At 44.8% G+C, this 26252-nt stretch overlaps 1 protein-coding gene across 1 annotated transcript in view; it reads right to left on the reverse strand.

The window, feature by feature from the left end:
- The window catches only part of LOC118225328 (ephrin type-A receptor 3), a 134580-nt gene extending 108596 nt beyond the window's left edge, over positions 1–25984 (reverse strand). Inside the window, exons 1-3 of the mRNA XM_035413532.1 lie at positions 25832–25984; positions 9247–9311; positions 4264–4924 (exon numbers count right to left, since the gene is read on the reverse strand). Of these exons, the coding sequence (XP_035269423.1) occupies positions 4264–4924; positions 9247–9311; positions 25832–25919 (814 nt within the window). The 5' untranslated portion in view covers positions 25920–25984. The remainder of the gene's footprint in view (positions 1–4263; positions 4925–9246; positions 9312–25831) is intronic.
- Between the last annotated feature and the right edge of the window lie 268 nt (positions 25985–26252).

Below are 26252 nucleotides of genomic sequence, written 5' to 3' on the forward strand. Positions count from 1 at the left end.
CACTATGAAGGGAGAGTGATGTTAGTGCACTACTCTATGTAGGGAGAGTGATGTTAGTGCACTACACTATGGAGGGGGGCGGGGTCACAGTTTTGCATACTGAGGTCGAAGGCCGGAATCAAGCTGCTACGTACTTGAACCAAAGTACCTTCAGTAGTTAAATAATGCTATATCCTGGACACAAGTAGTTTTCAAGGCAAAAAAAAAAATATTTAAAAAACTGTTACAGGATGACTGAGTACGATGAAGGCCCCATGTTTAATTAAGGACTCTAGCCCAAAACAGGTCCTTTAATATTTAAAGCAAGTGATATCTTTAGCTAGAAAAAGGTCAAAAGGGACATCTGAACCCCACAGAGCACATCTCTCAGGAAGCCACTCAAGCAGCACCAGGAAAGAAACAACAAAAATAAAGCAAAAAGCAGGAAAAAATGTCCATTATTATAAGCAGCAGTCCTTTCAGGGAGGAAGTGGGATGAATTAATGAGTCCATTAGCACCTACCGCATAAAAAATGACAGAAAAACTGAAAGACCAAAATTCAAATCCATTACAGCAGGGAGAATTCACAATGGAAATTATGCACGCTGTCTACCTCTCTCTGCAACAGGGGCTGCAACCCTTTGTTTACGGAAAGCTTTTTTGGAGCAGTCTAGCCCAAGGCTTCAAAAACGGGATTTATCTATCTCTAGGGAGGCCGAACTGCAACAACAGCATAAGACTCTTTTTTTTCTCCTTCTTTTAAAATTGAGTTGTAATTAACCGTCACATCTATTGTTTGATGTTTCTTGGGCTTTTCTTGTTTTTGGAAGCTGGATAATAATTCAACTTGTTCAATGACATGGCCAAACAATAACAGGAAGGCAAAAAATTAATTCTGGGAAAAAGCTTTTTATTTTCATTCCCTTTTCAGTATTATAGGTGCTGCCACCATAAAAGTTTGCACCTTTTATTTATCTTTTTTAATCAGGCTGTCACCATGGCTACATATAACCAAATGAAACAATAAGGCCGATTAGGAGTGCAGGGTTCAGATGCTGTGTCCAGAGTCGTTACTTAACGAGCCTGTTAGAAATTTTAAAAAGCGTTAGCCACGAGCGCATGTAGCATGGAGGCCTGTGAGCAGCGGCTGGAGAGCAGAGTGGAGAAACAGCACCCACTTGGGCACGGACGCCTCAGCAGAGGACCGCACAAACCGCGGGAATGCCCGTCAACCAGAGGGGGCGCTGTTGAGCGACGAGCGAGGTGAGGGAAGCTCTACCAGCTGTGACCCTTCCCTGCCTGGGCAGCTCCGCGGCCAATTCGGCAGCGTCCGTCAAGGCTCCCAGTCGCGATTTGGTTCCACATCACGCACCGCATCGCAGTATTAAAAGCTTTCTAGCTCGAATCGGTGACTGCAAAGCAAAATGCTGTGTGAGAAACAAAATAAAAAAGACATGATTGCTCATACCACCTCACTGTGACGTGTCTCTAGATCAATTTGCAGACGGTCAAATTGGTTAGTCCTATTTTCCAATCCCCCCCCCCCCCCCACAAATGCCACTGCTGACAAACAATCAATTACAAATATGCGTATATGATGCCATGCAATATAGTTGGTATAATCCCCATGGTTAGTGTAAAAGAAGCCAGGACCATAAATCCTCCTCCTGCAATACCACCTTATGTGCCTGCAGTATGAGCACTGTCTTCATTTTATTTGAATAATTCATTCGTTTATTCGACACTGCTGCTCAACATGCCTGTCCTGTTAGTATCGTAAAGCAGAACTAGGGATACAATTTTTATCAGTTAACCAAAAAACAGTATCAAACACTGAAATAATATGAAAAACCTCTCACTATGGCTTTAAGAATGTTGCACAACTAAAAGTACATGGTGAAGTAACACTTCACTTGGAATTGGATTGAATACCTTAAAAATTTCTCGCCTGGAGAGAAAGAAAATAAGTTCCATCTGGATCTTCTTGAGAGAATAGGAGACAAACAATTTAACTGAAAACTTTTTTATGTTGAAATAGTTTGCACACACCAACAAGGGAGCTTTGCTCAATCTCTTCAAAAATAACCACTCACACGAAGCACTACCTTGGCAAATCCCTCATGCTGCAAAATTCTAATTACAAAGCGCCTAACATAGTTAGCTAGCCAGGCATACATGATTTCCTCGATACTCTGAAAATGCGAAGGTTCATACAACAATGCGCCACTATTGTCTGCTTTAAATTGGATATAACAGAACTAACAGCCCAATTAGCTTGAAAACGTCATTACTTGACCCTTTACGTGGACCAAATATCATTGTCACCCAGAATCTGGACCCTGTTTTTGGCATAGAACACATAAAAAATGAATGGATGAATACAGAAGACTATAGAACAGTGGACAGTAAAGTGCAATAAGCTAGCTTCACAGGGTATTTTCCCACAACCTTTTGTAATATAGGCAGGGAGAACTTGTTGTCGTCAATTATGTCAATTATATTTAGGCTATGTAAATATGTGTCATTGCTCTGTACATTACACAGTGACATTCAACAACCTTTTATCTTTGCTGCTACAAGCCACTGACAAATATACAGTGAGTCTGTATGCAACCAAATTCTTTGCAGGCACAATCAAGAGGAAAGCAACATTATAATGGCCTTGAGTTTCCATCTGTCACTACGGTCTTACTCGCTCACGACAATCCCCTCTTCCGCTCGTTTGCCCCTGTACCCACAGTCAACAGCAGGGAGAGAGCCAAAACTGCGCCGCCTCTGCAAACGGTTGCCACTGGGCAGCCGCGAGGCACCTGCCCGCGTTTTTCAAACACACCCGCTGAGGTCAGGTGACAAGCGAGCGAGCGTTCAGCAGAGGAGAGCGCGCCCCCGGCAGCAGAGGCGCACTGCTGACTGCGCACCCGTGCGTCACGTGGTGAGACACGCCCACAGCCCTGCGAAGGTGAACCGCGCTCCATGTTTTTACTCTGTGGCTTTTGGGAATTCTCCACATTGCTTGTTTTTCGGAGCCTGGTTTCCGCCCAGCCGTGCGCCAGGCAGGCCACACGGCAGGTGAGAGAGAATGGCCTGACGAGCTTTCAGAAGGATGTAGGTCCAGTGTGTCCTTGCCCTCTTCCCCTATTCTTTTACGCCGCATTCTCTCCATTAATCTGTGCATGTCTGCATTGGTGGCGGTGCTGGGGTGGGGGGGGGAATGGTAGCGGGAGACTGAAATCCAGCTAAACAGACAGATAAAGACTGAGAACAAGCCAGGGCGATGCAGCCCACAAGCATTTGCGGGGGAAGGCTTTACTCCTCTTTCAAAAACAAGATTGTTTTCAATCATAGCCGCGGTGCAGCGACTGATACTAAGCTCCACTAATTACTCTGCCTTGTTGTAAGACAAGACCGTATAATGACTGAGACACTGAAATCTCTGTAATGCTAGCGCTCTGATATTTAACAGCACAACTGAACGTGGACTGACAGTTCATTCTCAATCATAAAGCAGGCCCCATTATCTAGCTTACACGCACACTAACACATATGCACGTTTATACTCACAAGCATGCACGCACACACACTCACACACTTTCACACACACACACACACACACACAAGCAGATATGGACATATATAGACACACGTGCAGTGTGTACATAACCACGTGCTTGCTAACAAAAACAAACATAAAGTTACACAAAGTTTGCTTAACATACTTACACATGCTTAACATTATCGTAATCTCACACCAGCAGCAACGGACACTTCAACACACACTGATATATACTACTTAAGTGAGTCTTAGTGTGTCACAGTCGCTTACACAGTGGCCCTTAGACAGATGGACTGTATACACAGTTACACTAAAGCAGAAGCTGCAGGGGGGCTACGATGCTACGCGGCCACTGTCAGTAACACAGCCATCAGGAACCTGAGTTAAGAACCGTCTCGCTGCCACCACCAATCAGTATCTCCATCAGTCTTTATCCAGTCCACAGAGGTTCCCCCCCGACTAACAACGTTTTCAAACCCATACACACACAGCAGTAGACAAGTGGTCCAGGCACGCGCGCTGATTCATGAAAGCGCCACAGCTATCCTAACAACGTTTTGAACGGAGGAAGACAAAAATGACAGCAAATCTCAGAAAACAGCGCCCGAATCGACACATTTGGCCCACTGGAAATGCTTCAACATCCACAAAAGCAGCGGCGCTTCGGTCACCCGGACCTCCGCGAGGGGAAGGGCGAGGAGGCAGAGAGGACGGGCGTGGGCCTACTCACGCTGGCAGCGGCCCTCGTGCTCCCCGAAGCCCGCCTTGCAGACGCAGCGCCCGATGGGCACCAGCCAGCCGCCGTCGGCGCTGCAGTACATGCGCGGGGCCTCCAGCTCCTCCGAGTCGTCCACGCAGGCGCCCCGCACCTCCACCAGGGCCGAGTCGCCGCCCGTCACCGTGTCGGGGAAGCGCGCCAGGTTGAGCACCGTCAGCGGGCACTTCTTGTAGAAGACGCGCACCGACACCAGGGCGATGCAGGCGCCCACGTCCTGGAAGGCCAGGTAGAAGCCCTTCTTGCTCAGGTTGCTGACGTCCCGCACCTCGGTGTTGAGCTTCATCACGCGGTCGCCCACGTCCACCTGGGTGAAGCTCTCGTCGGCGGCGATGGTGTCGATCTTGACGTACTGGCTCTCCTTGATGAACCACAGGTTGGCGTTGTTGGACTCGTAGTAGTACATGTTGAAGGTCTCCTTGCAGGTGCCCGGCACCCCGGGCAGGCTGTTGCAGTCGCGGAGGGTGAACTTGATCTCGATGTAGACCCGCTGGGCCCCGTCGCGCGGGATGTGGCTGGTGCGCAGCCAGTTGTTCTGGTTGGCCTCCATCACGTTGCACACCTGGTAGGTGCGCATGGGCGTGTTCCTCTCGTCCATCACGCTGATCTCCTCCCACTGCGGGATAGGAAAAAAGGGTCAGATGTGCGTCAGAGGGGCTGAAAACAAATGCGAGGTGAGTACGAGGATCGGAAGCAGGGTGCGAAAAAAACACTTGCAAAGCTGTTTTTCTGGGGTCATCTATGTGTGTCTGTGTGTGTGTGTGTGTGTGTGTGTGTGCACGTGGACAGCATTGTGTTATAGCAGTTAAGTTTGTGTGTGTCCGGTGTTTGAGTGTGTGCCATGTTGTGCGTATGCATGCCTAATGTGTGTCAGTAAGTGCATGTGTGTATACATCTCTGTGTGCCAGCTGGGGTTTTTCCAGTTCTTGTTCTTGGTCTCTTAAAAATGATCAATATTTTAAAGCCCTATTCTCAGTCAGCATACATACATAACTGCAGCTTCTGTTCTTTGGAGGAAAAGGATTTCATATGTAGAGGCAGGTTTAGTTGGACATTCCATAAAAGCGACACTTAGAGGGTATTTAGAATGTTCACTGATTATTATTTCAACTGAAAGAAAATACTGCTGGTAATCATCTCTCACCATAGTGAAATCTGGCTTGTGCGTGCATGTGTGTGCATGCATGCATGGCTGTGTGCGCATGCGTGTGCATGCGTGCATGTGTGTGCGTGTATCCATGCACGCACGTGTGTGTATGTGCTCACCCACGTGTGTGTGCTTGTGTAAGGATAGCATTTCATTACATAATAATCACTTAGCAGACACTTATACAGAATGACTCAGAAAACTCAGCTCTGACCTTTCAGTCTTATCTTTATTGCTGCTACTCATTGAATTATTAAAAGATTACAGATCAGACTGTCACAACGAAGAAATAATAATTTAAATACAAAAACTGGTGAACAAGTTGCACTCTAGGAAAACAGTGATATAAAAATGTTTTAAGGAATACCATTTAAAGGCAGAGAATGAACAGAAAAAAAGTCTCCTTATAAACACAGTTCCCACTACTTCACTCAAGGAAAACCAAATGAGACTCCTCTGCAATTCCTCAAATATCTTAGGCCAGACAAAACAAAGGATTTGGTCTGGGACATAAGAAAACATTAAGAGTCTCAGAGCCATGCCCTTCGGTTAACCCATCTCAGCCTTCTTGCGAGCGACCGAGCAGTAAGCACACACCCTGCTACACTCAACCGTCTGCATATGTCTCCACACAGCTGTATAAGTCCAGGGCAGTGTAGCTCCCCTCCTGAAATCTTTCCTTGTCATTCCCCCAAGAACAGATGCTAACAGACCTTGACTACTGCATAATGCATACATTATGGGTGGGGGAGGGGGTGGATGGGGGTGGATGGCTGGGGTGGACTGCTGCAGTCTTGACAAAAATTATACTTGGCATACAAATAACCTAGCACAACTTTAATCCATTATGTTAAGCAGTTTGTCCACTAAACAGGCTTGAGTGATTTACCTGTCACTCAACCCGACTCTTACAAAACTTTGGTGCTGAAGGACTTCATTTTGATGGACTGGAACCACTCTCTCTGCATTTATCCAATCGCTGTAATAAAGTAATAATAGTTTTCTTTTTCTTTTTTCACTCTGGCCGATATATTTGTCTGAGTGGCAGGTTGATTTACAGTTCCAGTCAGTCTGGGAGTCGTTTATCAGCATTACGACGTCACCAGTGAGAGGAAGGCAATCCGTGACTTGCAGGGCAATGCCTTTGTTCTGTCCAAAAAATAAAAATAAAACAAAATAGGGACAAGACAGCGTTGAACCAGGACACGACCGAGCTGAATGTAACTATCAGCGAAACCCTGCCAAGCAAATCAACAGAGGTAGAGTGACCGAATGAAAAATGCAATATTCCAATCTCTGTAAAATGAAAAGTTAGGGAATTTGGGGATTATTTATACAGCGATAAAGCCAAATTCATGGAATCATGTATTTATTTATTTATTGAGCCATTTGTCACTTTTCGAACAAAAGCAGAGCTCTCTCACGAACCCGGGGCCTGTTTAAGCCACCGACAGGAGAGTGTGGTGAGTTTAGCCCCTCTCCATCAAGGCCTCTGACAATGGGGCCACAAGGTTTGATCTCTAATTAGGGCCTTGGCTGGGAACCGATCGAAACGCTTCACCCACGAGGCCCCGCTCAACGCAGACATCACATTTCAGGAGATCTGACAGCTTTGAAGCGGGGCATGAACGTCGGATCAACGTTTCGGCGAGGCCCTTCATTGGCTTAGCTTAATTTCCTCCCCCCTCCACCGCAATCAGCCAGCGGTTAGACACACTTAAGCAGTAATTAGTCTGAAACGCCCCAAGAACACCTCCTTTCAGCTGAAATGTAGGCTAAATCTTTTTCTTTCTTTTTCACGTTCCAGCCCAAGCTCTACTGCCCAACCCTTATCCCTCTGCCCCCCCCCGCCCCCACCCCCCGCCCCCAGCAACAAAACCAAATGGCCTGGTTGGATCACCTCCAAAACCCTCAACATCTGGTTCTGTACCAGCTCCGTCTGGCTTGTCCCTCTAGGGGTTAAGAGGCAGAGTGGACCATTGACCCACTCAAGGAAAATATCCAGCAGAGCTAAACAGCGGCTTTGGGGGGAGATGAGGGAATTCGCTTCCCCCACCCCACCTTCACTTTTCATTCCTCCACCAATTACAGTGTCTACAGATCAGGGGTCAGAGGTCAAACGCTGTAATCCCCTTGTATGAAATGCAAGACTCCGAGGTGGACCTTTCAATTAGCTCTCGGTTGGAAGGTTTTTTTTTCTGCCATCAATTTTCTGGTTTTTGGTCAACTCTAAAAGGGGACTTACATTCCACATGCAAAACCCTAGTCCTTCAAGAGAAAGAAGAGCTTCTCTTGGGCAAATAAATATGAAGAAACAGTGGATAAAAAATATTTTGGGGGGACTTTCTGATCCTTCAACAATAGGTTACATTTCAGAGATTTAGCTAGGCCGGAAAGACTCGTTCAGAAGTGCGCATGCCTGCATTATCCAGCATTTGTAAGGTTACTGTCAGAGGAATCCCCACCAGTCAGGAGGCATTTAAAACAGAGCTCTTTCTCCGAATCTCCAGCTGAGCTCCGTAGCCTCGCAGTGGATCACCAAGCGGTCGCTGGCTCCCGGTCGAGAGGGTGCAATGGGGGGACTGAGCCAGGCACATGACGTAGAGAAGCGCTGCCATCACCACGGACTGCCCACCGGACGCACACGCACAAAACACACTGATGGGCTCAAGGTCAACGACTTGAAGAGCGGTCTGCCCCCCCGTGATTTTTATTCACTTTTTTTATGTGGCATGTTCTTTGTAGCCTGAGTACTGGATAGACCTGCTGTGATGCACCCTGACGTGCGTCTAAGAACGTAACCGTAAAGACCTGCACGACGTCAACCTGCTTCGCCCTTAATTGTTTTGACGCAGTAGTCTTGGCTGGCGTGATCGATCTGAGAGCTGTAAACGTTTACGATGTTGAACACTGCAGTCTCTTCAGAATATCTGAAACAGCCTCACATCGCCTGCAAAACGAGCTCTCCTTTTCAATAAAATATTTTTTAAAGTCTGAACGCCGCCATTCTGAATCCCCATGTTGCTCCTGTGGGTTCTCTCGGCCACCGGTGAAGAGTGAGGCCAGTGATTGGTGATCTTCCCTCTGCTCTTCTGCTCCTGAATCATTTACGAGCCCCCCCCCCCCCCCCCCCTCAACTTTCAGATTGATTTTCCTGGAGGCCCGGCATGGGGCTTTTATTAAGTTGATTATTTTCTAAGTCACTGCTGGTGAGGCATTAAGGAGATGAAGGCATCCATCACCTTCTCTTCTTCATAAAGCGGCTGACAGCTGGAGAAACTCATGCTGTGCGGGTTCCACGGCCCGGCCTCCCTGTTCCTGCGCTCTTCTCCTCCCGCCGCTAGCTGTGTGAAATAGCGGCCTGCGCAGACGCATGACCTTCTGCGCGTGCCCGGCAGATGTGTCTGCAAGTCGCAGCTGCTGAGGTAATTTCAGCTGTGTATTTCAGGTGGGACAGGTGTATGACAAGGGACAGTACTGGGGGAGTGAATGTCAGTGGAATGTCATACACTTCCTTTGTATGTTTTTAATAGATTGTGTAATCTAAGTAGTGTGTGTGCGGGCGTGTCTGTTTGAATATATGTATGCGTGTTAATGTATGTGAATGGGTTTGTGTGTCTGTGTGTTTGTATGTGCATGTATCTGCGGATGTGTGTGCGTGTGTCCGTGCGTGAGCATGCGTGCATGTGTGCGTGCGTGCAAGTGGGTGTGTGCATGCCTGTGTGTGTATTTTGCATGTGTGTCTGTCTGGCAATGCGCATCTCTAAAAGTAGAGGCGGGTTGGTACTCACCCCTTCAGCAGGGTACGCCTCCCAGCCCAGATCTCCCAGGGCGGACATGGAGTCTAGCAGAGTAACTGGAAATGAGAGAGAAACAGGCACCATTAATCACTCAGGCCCAAAGAGCTTGCATGCCATCCTGATGAGAGCAGGCCATTTGGACCCTCAATTAGGCATATTTGTTTCCAAAATTATCAGGCCACTCATAGACAAGCGGCTGGAAGGCAGGGAACTATCGACTTCCTCATCTGCCTAGGGCTAGTCGGCAGTTCATTAGCCGTACTTGTCTTATTTTACTCCTTCTGTTATCCATTACGATAATAAAGAATACAAAATAGAAAATCAGTGACCCCCTTACAAGCCAGAGGCAAACAAGCCCTGGTTTTTTAGCATATTAGATGAAATCAAGTGCATTCGATTTAAATGTCAGTTTAGGCAGAACAGCACACATTACACTCGTTTTACAGTCTGTTTTATTGTGTGTTAACAGTGCAGCACAAAGTAACATTTGGGAAAATGGCATTACAGTCTCACGGTGCTTTATTATTGGTGAGGCAGACAGGTGTTTCCCCAGACCGCTTTAAAAAAAAAAAGGTTGGAAAGGTTAAGCGGCCTTCTAAACGGCTATTTAAATTCCACGGCCTGTTTTTTTTTCCGTGCGTCTTTGAACTGAACTTCCCACTTTCAGCTCCATTCCAAACCAATTAAAGTCGCGGCACAGTGAGTGATTAATTTTTAATTACTTCCAATCTGCAGATGTTCCATGTTCACAGCCCATATCAACAACTCAGTTCTACAGCGAGAGCACGTGTCACCTCCTTTTAATGAAAAACTTAGAAATAAAATCCATCTGAATTGAAATTTTAATTAAAGATACATGTATATCGCCTCATGCTTTGGATGAAAACAAACATGTTGCGCCTCTTTCACCTGCGTTTCAATGATTCAGGCAGGAAGTTTATGGAAATCAAAACAATGTTTTCTCTCATTAGACCAATTTATTTTGACTGGTACCTGCAAAACATAAAAATAATGAACTAGCAAGTATGAACAGTAAGACTGGAATACAATAAAAACTACTACAATAAGCCAACTCTGTAGTCTACCATCCATGCATGCACATACACCTGTAAAATATTTTTTAAATTATTATTACAATTCATACTATTATATTAGTATATCATATTACACACTGTCACTGTACTGCAAGAGCAGTTTGGGACAGTCAGTTCGTCCTGTCATTTCTGTTCAATAAAATCATGCAATGATTCGATTAATCTTTTGTCCTTAGCTTTCACTAATGATGAAAGTTGTCTTTCTCATCACATGAAAAGTTTGGCAAGTTTAGTGGTTGCCAAAATTGAGTTGCCAAACTTTGTAAGAAGAATAAAAGAACACTTTCATTGAATTTATACACCAATGCTAAAGACAACTGTTGACTGAATCGTCATTCTTTCATCAAAGATAACATTATCCACAACCAGGGGTTTCCAAAACCTACAGGTGATGACTGTGAAAACTCCAACTAACAATAATTCAACAGTCAACCTAGTGCTCCTCAGTGAACCTTTCCTTGTGTTTGTGTTAGCGTTTGTTTTTTTAATGCTTAAACGCCTCCAGGCAATTTTGCCTGGTCAAGTCGATGTTCTTGCCGTGATTCATGATGGTGCCCTTTACCCAGACTCTGAAGCTGGGGAAGAATTAAAGCAGGGAAAATTCTCTCTTTCTCTCTCTTTCTCCGTCTCTCTCCAGGGAATGATCTAACGCATGTAGCCCCGCTGCATTTGTAACCTAACTAGGTCTAAGCCTCACCGTTCAGAGATTAAAGATCTAAACATTAGTCACGTTGCCTTGGATCACACTCAGCAGCATCTAATCAGACTTTACGCTGAGCCAGACCGAACATCAAACACATCCAGCCGCAAGGCCACATTAAGCAAAGAAACCAAATGAACGCTTTAAAACAAATCAGTCATCCTCCCCTCCAATGTGACCCTCAGCTGGCCTACTAGCGGCTGATCTGTTAAGGCGACATGGTGCAGCAGCCGTCATTTTGTTGACAGAGAGGTCGGGCCAATCAGACGCTCTGTATGCTCTTTCTTTTTCTTTTTCTTTTTTGCTCCCCAAGGGACATCTGAGCTCCCGTCAGTTTCAGGCGCACGATCTGAAGCCGTCTGAAAGCTCTAGTTCAATTCCCTCTCACCGCTTCTTTCTTCGACACAGCGGGCAGTTTAACCAACAACTGTTCAAGGGGGTCACCATGGCCTAGATTTGCCAGTGCACTAAAATGAATGTGCCGTGTACTTGAGCATTGGGCAACCATGAAAGAATGAATAAATATGTAGCGGCAGCAAAAATAGTGTGCTGATGGTAGACAAACCGGACGGTACATCCATTCTGAAGCATTCGTATGTCTCACTTTTTAAGCAGCTCAACTGAGGAAGCCTACGTTTGAAGGACACATGAACACAAGTTCTCACAGAAAATCAGAGGAACACTGTTGATAAGGTGACTGACAACAAAGACTGCTAAAATTGTTTTGAATTAGTTACAGTAACTATCAATTTTAAAAAAACAATAATTGCTGTCAGGGAGTGAAAATCACGAGAAGAGGTGGAATAGATCTGTAGGGTCATGTCATTATCGCTCAGACCATCTGAAAACAGTTATCAGTGGCAAGCAGTTATTCTTTTCCATTATAAGCATATGTGTTCTATTTAAATACAGAAACAGAAGAAAATTTATTTTTATATACTCAAATGAATGTTTATCATGTTCTTTTTGTCTTTTTTTAATTTGTTGCAAAGTTTAGCATTTCTGGTGTCATATGCTGTTGTATTCTTTGATGACGGGGTGAACATTTTTTATTTTTGCAATTAAAAACTTTTCAGAGCGGCGGGACCGTGTGTTAATCTCTCCAAAACCAAAACATTGCAAACTGAATTCAGATTAGTAGTTTGCTTTTCCCAGCCGTTCTGGATCGTTAGCCAACTCATACCGCTATTTAAATTTCATATTAAAAAATGAGGTAGTCTGCCAGCTACTTTGCAGGTCTTGTTGCAAGCATCTGTATCATGGCACTGATTTGATTGCAGTTTTACTTATCTTTAGCGCTGATGGGGTTTTCCAGCCCTGTTAAATGAATCTTCTGTGGCTAAAAGCATCTGCTAACTGCCTAAATTGTGAATTGTAAATTGATACATTAGAAGCCTAGCCTGCCAAAAAAGCAGACCTCATGTTTAAGAATATTTAAGAAATACAACTTTTGGGGCTGCTGGTTGGCTCATCCTGTTAAGGAATTCTTCTAGTGAATCGATCCACAGCACGGTCTTGTATCAGCTGTGCCCAGCAATCTTGCATCCACCTGGGATAATAATGCCTGAACGTACCCTACTGACCCCTACGTGTCACCTGTTAAGATGAAGGAGAAGTGCCTTCCTCCGACTGGTTTCTGCGCGAGCTTTACTCTTTAAATGTGGCGTGATAAGCTTCAGAGGAGAGCACATGCTTGTCTGCTCTCCCCCAGATTGATAGATGAGGTCGTGACAATGGCTGCTGAGAAAAACATTTGGGCTTTCCAAAGTGGGAGAAAATAAGAGAAAACAAGTGAAAATACAACACTTAAATAGATTCCACAGGGCCCTGAGAAGTATAATTACACACTTAAACATTCATACTTTATTTATTAAATGTAATTTTAAAAAACTGAAAATATGCCATATGTGATTAAAAGTAGCCACTTTGGTTTAGCGTATTGCTAATGATGCCAGTCCTGCAGGCAGGCGAGCATGTTTACAGCACGCTGACGCTGACAGACCCACCGAATCCATCCGATGCTCTGTAGCTAAAGCCACCTCTGCCCGTATCGGCTTCCGCAAGCACGCAGCAATGAGGCTTCAGAGGGATTTCAGAGGGATCCCGTTTCAGGGGCACGCATGCTTATTGATTATCATCAAGTAAATGGGAGCGTTACATCATGTTCTGAGAGAGAGAGAGAGCGAATGGCAAGTGAGCGGACAGACGGGGAGACTACAGATCCAGACTAAAGACCCCACAGGGTACCCGATTTCGCGGGACATGGAGACTACTCGCCTCCTTTCGACTCCCTTTGCCCTCCATTAACACCCAACCTACCCCCCCCCCCTTCCCCCCCACTGCCCCCCACCCCGGGCGCTGCATCTAAACAGGGAATGTGTGGCATCCTCTTCAAATGCAATGTTCTGTTCATGGCAAACTGTTCTAATTTTCGTCTTAATCTGCTACTTGGTAACAAACCCTTTTAGCATGCAATGAAATTGAACAGCGGTACTTCATATGTGCATAGGCCTATGTAATGCTCTGCCTAAATAAAAAATGGGGGTATGCGCACACTCTGCACCAGCAAAGAAAAGCTGCACAGTCAACACTGCACATGAATTCCCTCAGCGCCGAAAACACATTAATCCACATCCGAGGCTGACGTTGGCGCTCACCGCACGGTACAGTGAAATAGTTTTGCCGTGTACCTTTCTGAGTACCCCTACGCGTAAGGGAAAAGAGAGTCTGGGTTGCATTCGAGATCCAAGTGATGGATGTGAGTGTCTGCAGCTGAGAAAATGAAGCCTTTTTAACTGACTCAGGAGATGGGCTGATCCCAGTGGGGCTGAGCACCCAGCCCTCAGCAGGAATGGGCACCATGTGCTGGAGTTGTCGGGGCCCAGAAAACAGCAGGTTGTTGGATCGAATCCCTGGCAGGACAAGCAGGCACGCAGCCATCGGCCCGCCAGACTGCGTGATAATAAATGTCTAATGCCGAGGATAAGATGAGAGAAATGGGAATTGCGACTGACGTCCATAAGTGTGGGGGGCTGAACATCTCCAGTTGTCGCATCTAATTAGCCGGAACATTTGTAATGAACTTTTTGGTGACTCATTTTTGTCGTTAAGAGGCTCATTAGCTAATCTTCGGCTGGCACCGGCTCATAACAGCAGTGGCCATTTGTTCTACTCATTTTTAATGGAGGAACGGAGACCAGTAAAACAAATCGCTAACAGCGAGGCCGCAGAATGCTCTTGCAACCCTTCTGTTAGACAAAGAAATCTGAGCGACACGGGGTGCGAGCGTGCTCTTTGCAACGAAAGGAAGAAAAAACTCTAAGCTCTTTTCAGGCTCGCCTGCAACTGCTCTCTTTCACTCGTCCCTCTGTCTCCCTGAATTAGCTATCTTCTCCTTCTCTTTCTCCTTTCCCAATTCCAAAGACTAAGACTACAAACTCTGTTTTCTTTCACTTCCCTCCGCACTTCCCTGTGTGGTCAGTAGGGAGCGGCGCTCTTCATTCTGGTCTGAGGTCCTCTGTCTTTTCTGCGCGGACTCTGCTTTAATCGAGCCGTAGAGGATCGAACGCCCCAGACCAACAGCACACGGCCGGGCCGGGGGCTGCCCGCTGCTCCAGAGCTCCACAGCAGTCTCCGGACCGGCACAGCTAAACCGATCAGCTCTGCCTGTTTCAGGCAAGTTTACTGTGTTTCAGGAAACAAGGGACTGCATATGAGGCAATACAAGAGGACAGCTCTGCAATAATGAGTATAGCTTTAAATGAGCGCCACTCCTCCACATAAGCACAAACAAGCAATATGCATGCAAGCACACACACACACACACACACACACCACATGCACACACACATACACACACACACACACATGCACATGCACACACATACATACACACACATAAGCGCTCACATGTGTACACCTACAAACATGCACATGCAGGCACGCACACATGCACACACACATACATACACACATACACATGCACATGCACATATAGACATAAATACAAACACACACACATATGCACACACAGATGTACTGTACACATACAAACACGCACATGCAGACACACACACATGCACACACACATACATACACACGCAAACACACACATACAGACACACGCACACACACATATGCACACACACAAACATGTACACACACATACACCAATAAACAAACACACAAAAGCACAAGCACCAATTCTATACATACACATACATGCATACACCTACAATTGATGAGCCACACAACACACCAAAGGAATGAACCACTGTGCACACACAAACCCACATGCCCATATAAACGCACAAGCACACATGTCCAAACATACACACACACACGTTTATTCAAGCAAGCAAACACATACACAGACACAAACATGCGCAGGAGCATGTGCAAATGCAAATGACTACAGCCGCCATTATGTCCGGGGAATCATCATGCAGCCTGCACTGGCCATCAATCATCCTCAGCAGCTACACCGCTGCCATTTTTAACATGAGAAATGCTTCATTCAATACCGGTCCCCCAAGGTGACGCAGAATAAAAGTAACATTAGCGGGTGTGGCCAAAATGGAGGTGTTTGTAATGTCTGCAGAGATAATGATTCCTGGAAGGGATTCAACACTAAATGGATGAAAAATGATAGGAGAGAAAAGGATAAAATGCCAATGGGCCACAAAGCCAGCATACAAGAAAACTATCAGTGGTTAGATGTACATTGCTTGATGGCGTAGTAGATACCATGCACCATGCTTATACAACAAAGAAATTGTGTAATGTATCTCTGTACATTCCAGTATCTGCTGATTTGTGTGTTTGTGTTCTTTTTCATTTTGTTAAGGGGAGGGATGCTCATATAGGAGTCAGTAATACATATTTTCAGAATATGTGTCCTGTCACTCAGTGTTTGAAATGCATTGATAACGTCATACTGTTTATTGTCATTGAGCTTAAGTCAATTTGGATTGAACTGAAGTGAGAAAGGAAGGGAGGGAGTAGACTGAAGAGAGAGGAAGGGGAGTGACTCACAGCCCACATAGAGGTTGGGCTGCCCGGACTGGCTGAGCTAAAAGCAGCCATCTTCCACCAAGCCCGGGAAAAAGCACATTAACCAAGATGACCTCCTCACTCAATGAACTTTCCATAGGTATTCTGATAGTTCTTATGTCCTTTCTTTCTTTTTTTTGCTCTCTCTCTCTCTCTCTCTCTCTGGCGGGTGACACAAGCAGACGTTGAGCTGGGGGTGGGGGTGGGGGCGGTGGGTGATTCGTGGAGTCTCAGACGCAGCCTGTTAGAGGTGAACGGGGGTGTGGGAAACGGCCGGGAAACAAAGCGCCCGACGTTCTGTCCCTCGTCTCCAGGCCATGGTGGGATCACAGGCCTGTCCTCTCAGTCTGTGGAGGAGCAGTGGAGTCTTTCTTCCAGTGCTGAGTGTCACAGTTTCACAGACACACTGTTACCCCCACACACACTCTCTTCTCCACCGTGGGGCTCCCCTACACCCCAAAATGAGTCAGTCCTCCATCATAGGTTGCTGGTGCATAATTTACAGCGGCAATGCTACTGACTAGAAAGAGCTGCTTGCCACTGATTATATTATATTATATTATATTAATTATATTATATTATATTATATTATATTATATCTTATCTGTGCCTGTCATTTCACCACGAGGATAATGGTTGTGAATATTCACCCCACAGAAAAAGAGTTTATATTCACCCTGCTGTGAAACGACTGAGAAAGGGTAGCAGATAGCCATTCAGCAAGCTGAGAGTGTGAAAATTCACCCAGCAGATAAAAGGTATATATTTGCCTATCTGAGACCAGTCATTCACAGCTGATGCAACTGTGCTGCTTGTGAAACTATCTATAACTTGCAGCAGTCAGTCAAACGTAGGCTATAGCATCTAGTTAATGGTATAAAACTGCTACACATATAGGAGCTGCTCGCAGCATGGCCTACCGGTAACAGGAGGGCTCTCAAGCAGGCAGACCAGAAGATGGCCTGTTCAGCAACATTCAGCTACATAACCTAAAGACTGACCTCTGCAGCAAACAAGATCTGTTCCTTTCGGAGAAAGGAGTAAAGGCCAGAGTTAAACAAACAGCCGGCCGCGGGTAGACACGCAAGATTGATGTTAGCACTGCAACTTCAGCAGAACAGCATACAAATAAGCTCAAAGGAGACAGAACGGTCTATGGTGCTGCCTCCAAGACTGATCCAAAAGGGGAAACTGTAATGGGCCTTAAGAGCCAGGCATTGCTGATTTCTCTAAAAAAAAGAAATAATAGCATTTTAATGTTCAGTCTTCCTGCCAGCAGGTCCTGTCAAATCTTGTGAAAAGTGCTGCAAATGACCTCTGTTCAGGGGAGGATGACCTGCATCTAACGACCGCTGGTCATTTGCCAAAGTGTAAAGGAGTTTGTTACTGACAGCATTGTGGGCTGAGCCTCAGGACCTCTTAAGCCGGACACCCACCGCACGCGTAGCGTAAGGGAAGCATAGTTGAAGTACTGTTATTACAACGGCAGTGGGCGACGTCCTCTACACCAGATGCGAACGTGTCGCGAACCGGCTGCAAAACTTGTGCGACACAAGCGAACTAAAGCGTAGTTTTTCGCTTCTGTTCTATTTTTCTGCTTGTCGTGCGTCATGATGACCTGTTTATACACAGAAACATGCTCTAAAATGCTAGGTATACATGCTCTGATTTATATTTCATCCTTATATTAGGCTATTGGGGGTGGGTCCCTAGTTCCCTACCATATATTTTATAAGCAGCTAAAAAATACAAGCAAGCCTTTTCATTTTTGTATTATCCTTGCAGGGGGAAAAAAAAAAAAACTGGATACTGGGAAAAATGCGAACTTAGTTTCGTTATCTTATTTTGCGGAGGGGGTGGGGTAAATTTGAAAATACACCACAGAAAGTCGTAGCCTATTGAATGATGTAGAACTGAATGCACCGAGCAGCGGTTTGTTAGCACGAGTGTTGGAAGGTAGTTTTTAACCAACCACTGCTCAGCCTATTTCACTTCTCCGATGTCTTCGTTCGCCGTGCTTTCAAAAAGGGCTTGTTAATAAAAATCAGATAATCCACAGAGCTTTAAAAAATCAGATTATTTAGTGGTCTTGCCGATGAAAATGCACCTATTTTATAAATGAAGTTGTAAGCAAGCCTTTATTGCACTTGTACTTCAAAGCTTCCGGTGTTCATGGCGTTGTGGTGTTCATATCCCTTCAAGATTAAACTGTTACGCTATCTTTTTGATGATTAGCTGATTTTACTAAATCTGATCCTATAAATGTTTTGATGTGAATGACAAGACGACACAGGAATTCCCAATGGTTGTTTACGGATTATTTATTATTATTATTATGATCATTACATATTCTTCATAAAATTGGCACGCTTGTTAACCAAGCAAATAAATTAATACAGTTTGAGACTGATTATTATGCAGGCTACGTTGCGATTTAAGCTTATGGTAATTCTTTAAAGCGTTTACTTTCTCACGTATTTACGTGAGTTAACTAAATATTACCAAATTAACAAACTGAAAAAGGTCTCTCACCAAGTATTCACTTAATCCATAATCAACAGTTGTGAACAAACGTGAAATACACAATGTAATCCCACTGCAGACTGCGAGAGCTACTAGGAATATAGAGCTTTAAGCAAGCCTTTGTGCGACACAAACGGAACCCGTGTAGACACACGACGCGCTGCGCCGTGCTGCTTCGCCGTGCTGCTTACGTGCAGCTTATGCTGCTTCGCCGTGCTGCTTACTACACGTGCGGTGGGTGCCCGGCATAAGACACTGGCTTTCCTGCACCTGCTCTCAAAGTCAGGGTGTGTGCATGTGTGAGTGTGTTTGTTTGTGTGTGCCTGTGTGTGTGTGTGTGTGTGTATGTGCGTGCGTGCACGTGTGTGAGTGTGTGCATGCGTGCAAGTGCGTGCATGTGTGTGTGAGTGTGTGCGTGCGTGTGTGTGCGTGTGTGTGTATGTGTGTGTGAGTGGGTACATGTGTGTGTGTGTGTGCGTGCGTGTGTGTGTGTGATTCAGTCTGTGTGTGCATACATGCACAGAACAGGTCAGTTGCACTTTCTTCAGTACGCACACAAGCCTGATTTTATAATATATAAATGAAAAGTCTACATCCTTTAATACTTTATTGGGTTCATATCAAGTAACTGAGAAAGCCTTGACGTACTGACCATGTCAGTCTTATGCTCCTCAAACCATAAGTCGCCTGCTTCTTTGGGCCCAGCAGCCACACTCATGCCTAAGAGTGCAGCTCCACTGGTGGCAGCACCAAGGACAGTAACTCTGGCAAACATGGCCACCCACAAACATCACCACCCACTGCCGGCACTGTCAGGCCCCCTACTGTGTCTGCTCTGCACCACAATGACTGAAACATGGCTACAACATCCGGTGCCAATGGTGCACGAGAACTCTCCATCTTGACTGTGATGTCATCATCATCTCTTACTGTTTGTTAGCTAGCATCCCGGCACTGCTATACAGCAGCTTCCAGCCGGGATACAGTACATCACACTAAATTTACTAACAAACAGGAGAGCTATCTTTCCTAAACAAGAGGTTGGGAACATAAACACTTCTGAAGTAAGAAGTAAGTGTTGTCTGCGCTGATATTTATTTTGTGAAGTGCCAAGCACCTTGTTTGATTCGATTTTGATTAACCTGGCTTTGAGGCTAAATCAGTAACTTTGCCCTCAATCAAAAAAAACAAACACAGCAAGTATCTGTTAGGAAAAGAAACAACTTTACTCAGAGAACCTCTCAGCTGAGACTTGGGTGATGATATCAAGCAGAGATGAAAGAGAGAAGGAGGCATTAATGGTTACTGCTTCTCCTGCTTCGTTTCACAGGACCTCTTCGTTTTCTTTCAGCTAAATGTTCTATTAAATTCCACTCAATAATTGGATGATTCTGAATGAATCACATCGTTCCCTCTTTCAGAAGAAAAAAATTTGGCTAAGCACTGGCAGCTGATTTAACAAAAAAAAAAAAAACATGAAAGAACGTTCTGGTTTTTTTTAAGCACCTTTTCACCATTTATGTTGTGCCTCACCGCCAGCATTCCACCTTAACAAACATAACAACATACAGGCTGTCAGGCTGTCAATACTTCCCTGGTAAAGGAAATGGCCAAGTAAAAACTAAAAACTCTACCAGCAGATAAGGGGTTGGGTTTAAGGCTCCCCCGGCTGCTGTCCTGTTGATCGTACGCTACACCAATGAGCCACACATCAGAGCACAGAAACCAGCAGAGGACGTGAACCTAGGAGAGCGCGGCTTAAGAAAATGAGACACAGGAGCCCAGATCAATGAGCTCCTCGGCTGGAGGTCAGGCAGATTATAACGAGCGGAGATAGCCGTCCACTGCACTATACCTGCATGACCCATTGCACAAGTGGTGAAATAACTGCATGCCAATGAATTCAATTATCGCAATTTAAAAGCGTAAAAATAACGGTGACCTCCAACCCTCTCCATGCGAGTTATTAATAATGAAGAAGAGGGAGGGAGGGAGGCATCCACGTTTCGCATGCTGATATTTGCAAAAGTGTGTGTGTGTGCGTGCGTGCCTGTGTGCGTGTGTGTGCGCCTGTGTGTGTGTGTTTGTGTGTGTGCATGTTGCATTACTAAAACACCTTTACCCTATCATTAGTCAGCGATTTTGCATAGCTCACTAAACTCACTTTAGTATATGCTCATTTTACTTGACGGTCATTGGTTCAAATCTAAGGTGAGCCAGCACTGTATCCATTAGAATCATGAAGTAAATTTACCGTGGAGCACAGAAAACAATTCCTTTCAGCTGAGCACAGCACAGAGACAGGTGTTTGCAAATTGCTTTTTTGGAAAGCGCACTGATTTGATAAATCCCCGCATTCGGCAGTTAGCGAAGACTTGACGTAATCATTTCTACAAGACAATGGATATTTCACTGTGCTCAAGAGATTCAGTGCAGGCTTCACACATCTTGCCACTGTCTTTGTTATCCTTAACCCTTTAATGGTGTGCTTAAATGCATAGTACACTGCTTTTTGGCTTATGAGCAACTGTTTGTCGAAAACGCGTGGGAATAGTTAAAGGTTTGATGTCCATTTATTTAGCATTTTCCAGAACCGTTAGCTTGAAAAACACCAAGGTTCATACGGAATCTGCTACCTTTCACTTCAGCGCCTGTGATGTCTGTTTCTATTGGCCAGGTCTCACTAAAGTAGCAAATTGACATTCTAAAGCGGCACCAATTCATGCTAATTGACGCACAGCTACCGCAACAGTGGCCTGGAGCAAACGGCAGCACAGCTGGATACCGGAGTGTGTAGAACGTACCAGTGCCCGTGACCCCGGATAGGGACATCTGCCAAACAATTATAAAATGATGTCATGCAGAGCCACCAGCGAGCCTTCCCTTCTGATAAGCGTCTGCTGAAGCGAGTAATGTCATACAGCACAGCACCGGCTGCAGTCCTGATGCAAAAATCCAAAACGTACAATCGAATTTCCCTGAACCTGAAAAAACAGGGTCGGCGAACATTGTCGTTGCCACGGGATTCTGTAAAAAGACAAACATCTTCACCGCACTTTCCTTTTTGTCCCCTCGGGGCTACCATACAAATCCTGGTTCTGACACAAAATGAGGTTAGAAAGAGAAACAGATGCGCGTCAGGTATGGAGAGTCCACGTAATTAGGTTTTTATTATTTTCTTAATCGCTAAATGAGTGGGCCAGTTACATACAGCTGGATCAATAACAGGGCCCAGGCACTCACTAAAGTAATCTTGAGCTGCGTAGACAGTTGCCCGGGTGCTAGGCCTGTGGAGGGCTGGAGATGGGCAGTGTGTGAGTGGAATTCTGTGGATCAGTAAAAGACCAGCTCCGGAACCCAAGGCAAGAGCCACATTAAATAGCCTATTATATCTAATCTGTATATGTGTACACACAAAAAAGCACATTTTAAAGCATATTTTAGAAATATTGACACCTGATATTTCAAATTTCTATGGCTCCCAAAATGGAATATTTCATTACCCAGATGATTTTTTTTTTTCATTCTTGCCGCAAGCACTGTTATTTGTGTAATAATGGCTCCCGGAAAAGAGATCTGCACTCACCCATGATTTCAGGCCGGAAAATGAATAATATCACCAGCCGGCCTCTTAGGCTCTACAACTCTGGATGCTTTTCCCTTTTTTGTTTGTTAATCAGCAACCATTCAAATACTGAGCCAGTTCATACATCTGCTACCTCGCGGCTGATCATTAAAATAAGAGAATATCCGGTCTCACCCCCATAGTGTATGATATTATATTAGCAGGACCAAAACAAAGGTTTAACACATTTTTCTTGCACAACTGGAAGCAAACCCAAGGCAAAAGCAAGACTGTGACCTGAACTACAACTGAGATCGAGACTGAGCTGCTGGGGGGGTGGGGGGGTGGGGGGGGTGGGGGGGGTGGGGGGGGGGGGTAGAGAATTGGAGGTTGGCAAGTTCATTGTCCACAAGAGCTCTGCTTTTTGTTCTGAGAGCGCGCGTATGGGGGAGCTGAGGGAACCTGGCCCTCTATGCCGGCCTCCTGAGTGCGGTCCCAGCAGAGGCCTTTTCACATGCTAATGCCTTATCAAAGCCCAAAGGAGCGCCGACACCAAATTAGAACTCCTCCTCACTAACGAAATCAGCAGCCGAGATCTCGCCCAACATCCAGCCCTAATGAGAAAAAAAACCCTCCTCATGATCATCTCATCAGCTCCGCAGTGTATAATTTCATCCTTTGAAAAAATTTGAGCGCAAAGGAACTACCGCGCAGACAAAAGTGAGAAACAGACCTGTCGCCGAAATCTCGCCTCGGCTGTTTCGCGGCTGCAAGCAATTGCAGCCAGATCTATTTTGCAAGCAAGGCAGCGCTGTCTGTTTCCAAGTGAGGCCACCCAATAAGGCTAAGGCCAGGTCATGTGGAGGGCTGTGATCTCTTTCATTTGAAGCATTTTTCTCAAAGATGAAGGCCCCATTAGGACATACAGGCCGAAATTCTAGAAATTTCCTTTAGAAGGAGAAAATGAAGGTACACAGCACCATACCAATGTTACCTATTATGACAAAAAGGAAAATTCAATTAATATAGCCAGGATATAAAACCACACAGTCATTGATTTGGATACAGACATTGCGATCAGTAACCCTGAGTAGTTAACATAGACATGCAAATCTTCTGGCTATTGAGGACAATACCTTTGGTTTACCATGTCCCCTATGGAATCCTTGGCTGAATGTGTGCTACTTATAGGTTGTTGGTTGTCACAGACAGCAATATCATGGGATGCAAATGAACAGCGTAAGGGCAACCAATTAAAGGCTTCACTCAGGTGTTACTTATATTTTAATGACCAGTTCTCAGCCTTTGTGTCAATCAACCATAATAAATCAATCAATCACACAGGCGCACACACGCATAAATAATACCAACTACAAGCGGAGGTTCCGGAAACATCAGCGTTGACAAAAAGAGCTGCCTGGGCGCCATCTGCTGTTTGGCACGGAAACTACAGCACACACAGATGCCTAAAGATTTAAGTCTGCTAAGCAGAGGAGCCTGTTTTCAGAATAAAACAGTACATCTAATAAGATGCAACTGCACTCACACTCACTGAGTTCATGGAGAATATCTTCTTCAATTTGCTTATTCTAAGTCATTGCAGACAAAAACAGTGACACAGCACTTGGTTTGCAAAGAAAAACCAAGAAAACTGGATCTTAGAGTTAACTTAATCGCACTGCTTTTGAAAAAAGAGTTTGCAAGCATGTGCACGCACACATGCACGCACAAGCACACACACACACACACACAGATACATTGTAATCAGACCTATCTGTCCTACATGACAGAATATGGGCCAGTGAGCTTATTCTGTTGGACAAAACATATATTTAAACTCACTTCATGCCCAGGTTTCCAGCTACATCTGGGTCTCCCACCTCAAATCCCTTCTGTATCCATCAGAGATTCTACAATTTCTACAAAGCCACCCCACAGCGGTACAGCCAAGGACAACCCAGGCCACATCTTAACTTTCAAAGCAAAGCATTTGCTAGCAAACCATGGGTTTCTCAGTGGTCGTTTCACAAATGGTTATATATTATATCCACTAGTATAATATTTTTTTTTTTTTTTTTTTTTTTTTTGGTGGGGGGGGGGGGTGTTGGACTGGCTGATTTCAGACAGCATATGGTCTGCTAAATAAATGTAATAATAAATGTAATATAGTCTATAGAGAAGGGTGACCGTGAATTTTAAGAGACCTTTTCTTGAAGCTACCACCAGCCATAAGTCAACTGAGGACTTTTGAAGTAGCCTATTACAGAAAGTCTTCAGTCCAATGGCCTACGTTTATTCAATTGAGCTGGACCGAAATTTTTATGTAAGCAAGCAATAAAGTATTCCTGTTCCATGTTGCAATTTTCCATGTATCCTACTGTTTTGTCACGATGGTGGTTGAGTTCGGTCGGTTAGCCTTCCCACCGGACAGTCATATGTGACATTAGAAAGTGATCTGCGCGATGCTGTTGAATCAACTTCTAATTGACAGCAGGAGAAAAATACCGAGCAATTAGGCTCCCTTTATTTCAATGCATAAGACATTAAGCAATGAGCATTATCCACAAATTCTGAAACGCAATTCTAAGATCCATACTTATGCATGCACTGTAACTCGACGATTTACGGAAAGCACGTAAATTACCAGTTCAATGAACGTATACGTAAAATCCGCGTTTGCAACAACTGTTAATAATTTGTGTGTAAGTGTACTGCAATGTGGTTGTCATTTCCAGACGAATAGAGAGGCATAATTTTCATTTAAATTTGTGATGCGCAAAATATATCTGAGTATTGCTCTCAGGAATAGCTTAAGCGATTCACGCATTTCCCTATAGCAAATACAAAAGAGGAATGCCAGAATATGTGTGTAGTGCACTAAAGACAGGCGTTCTAAAACAAGACAATTTACTGACTGAATTGTAGATAATCTACCAGCACGGGAGAAAGCGAAGTAAATTCCTAAATCTCTCGTTACTGGAGTGCTATAGTATATGCGTAGGATATATCGTTTCCCCACAAAGTATATAGCCCATTTCTTTCGCGTGAAAAAATACCAAGGTAAAGTCGCATATAAAATCCGACATATTATTAAAAGCAAAGGTTTTTAAATATCGTAAAACATTGTTCCACTTCTTAGAGATTTCCAACAACAACTTGGCGGCCACGGAAATCACCGAAAAAGTTGAGTTATGCTACCGTTGTGTATTTCTGACCTGAGGGGTTCATGATTAGTGAGCTGCTTTACTCATTCTGCATTATTTTTTATTTGCATTTTATACTGAATGTAGATTAATTTATTTTATAACGAATTCACACTAACGTAACCATGAAACATCCGTAAACCATAAAACATTTGCAAGTTGCAGCTTGCGAAAGTAACAAAGCATTGGTCGTAAAGATTTCTAATTTAAATGTAACAAAGCGTGCGCGCCATTCAATTTTAATGCGAGTACCCAGTAAAGAACCCGAAACTATTTTACACGCTCCTCGGACGTTTCCCCGGCGGATGTATCATTCATGCCCTCCCCACTGCATCCACGGAGACTGCACTGAAGTGAACTGAATTCAAGGGGGCTTCCATTACCACCACCCAAACCTCCGAAATAAATTAAAATTAAAAGCAATGTTTATGTGCCCTACCTTCGTTGTCCGGATAATTCCGTAAGGCCTGGGTAGGTATGAGCAAGATAATGGTGAGAAGGGATGAATAAATCCAATGGAGAGCCATTTTCAGGCTTCTCTGTGCGCCCGCATCCCTGTGCACAAACTTACTGAGCCTCCAGCGCGAGCGAGAAGAGATGAGAGCAGCAGCGCGAGGAGGAAGGAGGATCCACCGTGAGCCCGGTCTGTCACTCAAAGCGGGATTACTGTGGGAGGGAACGAGACGGTGGGAATTCAGGTGAATCCACAATAAAGGGGCACACGCGCTTGTCCAAGCCTTCAGTGCTTTAAGCCATATACCACAATTCTGATAGTAAAAGGTAGACATTTAGTACAATAGAAAACACAAAAAATGTTTTTATTTATTTATTTATTGTTAATGCTCTTACTGAGTTAGAAG

This window comes from Anguilla anguilla, chromosome 4, assembly GCF_013347855.1.
Source record: "Anguilla anguilla isolate fAngAng1 chromosome 4, fAngAng1.pri, whole genome shotgun sequence".
In the NCBI taxonomy this organism is placed as follows: Eukaryota; Metazoa; Chordata; class Actinopteri; order Anguilliformes; family Anguillidae; genus Anguilla; species Anguilla anguilla.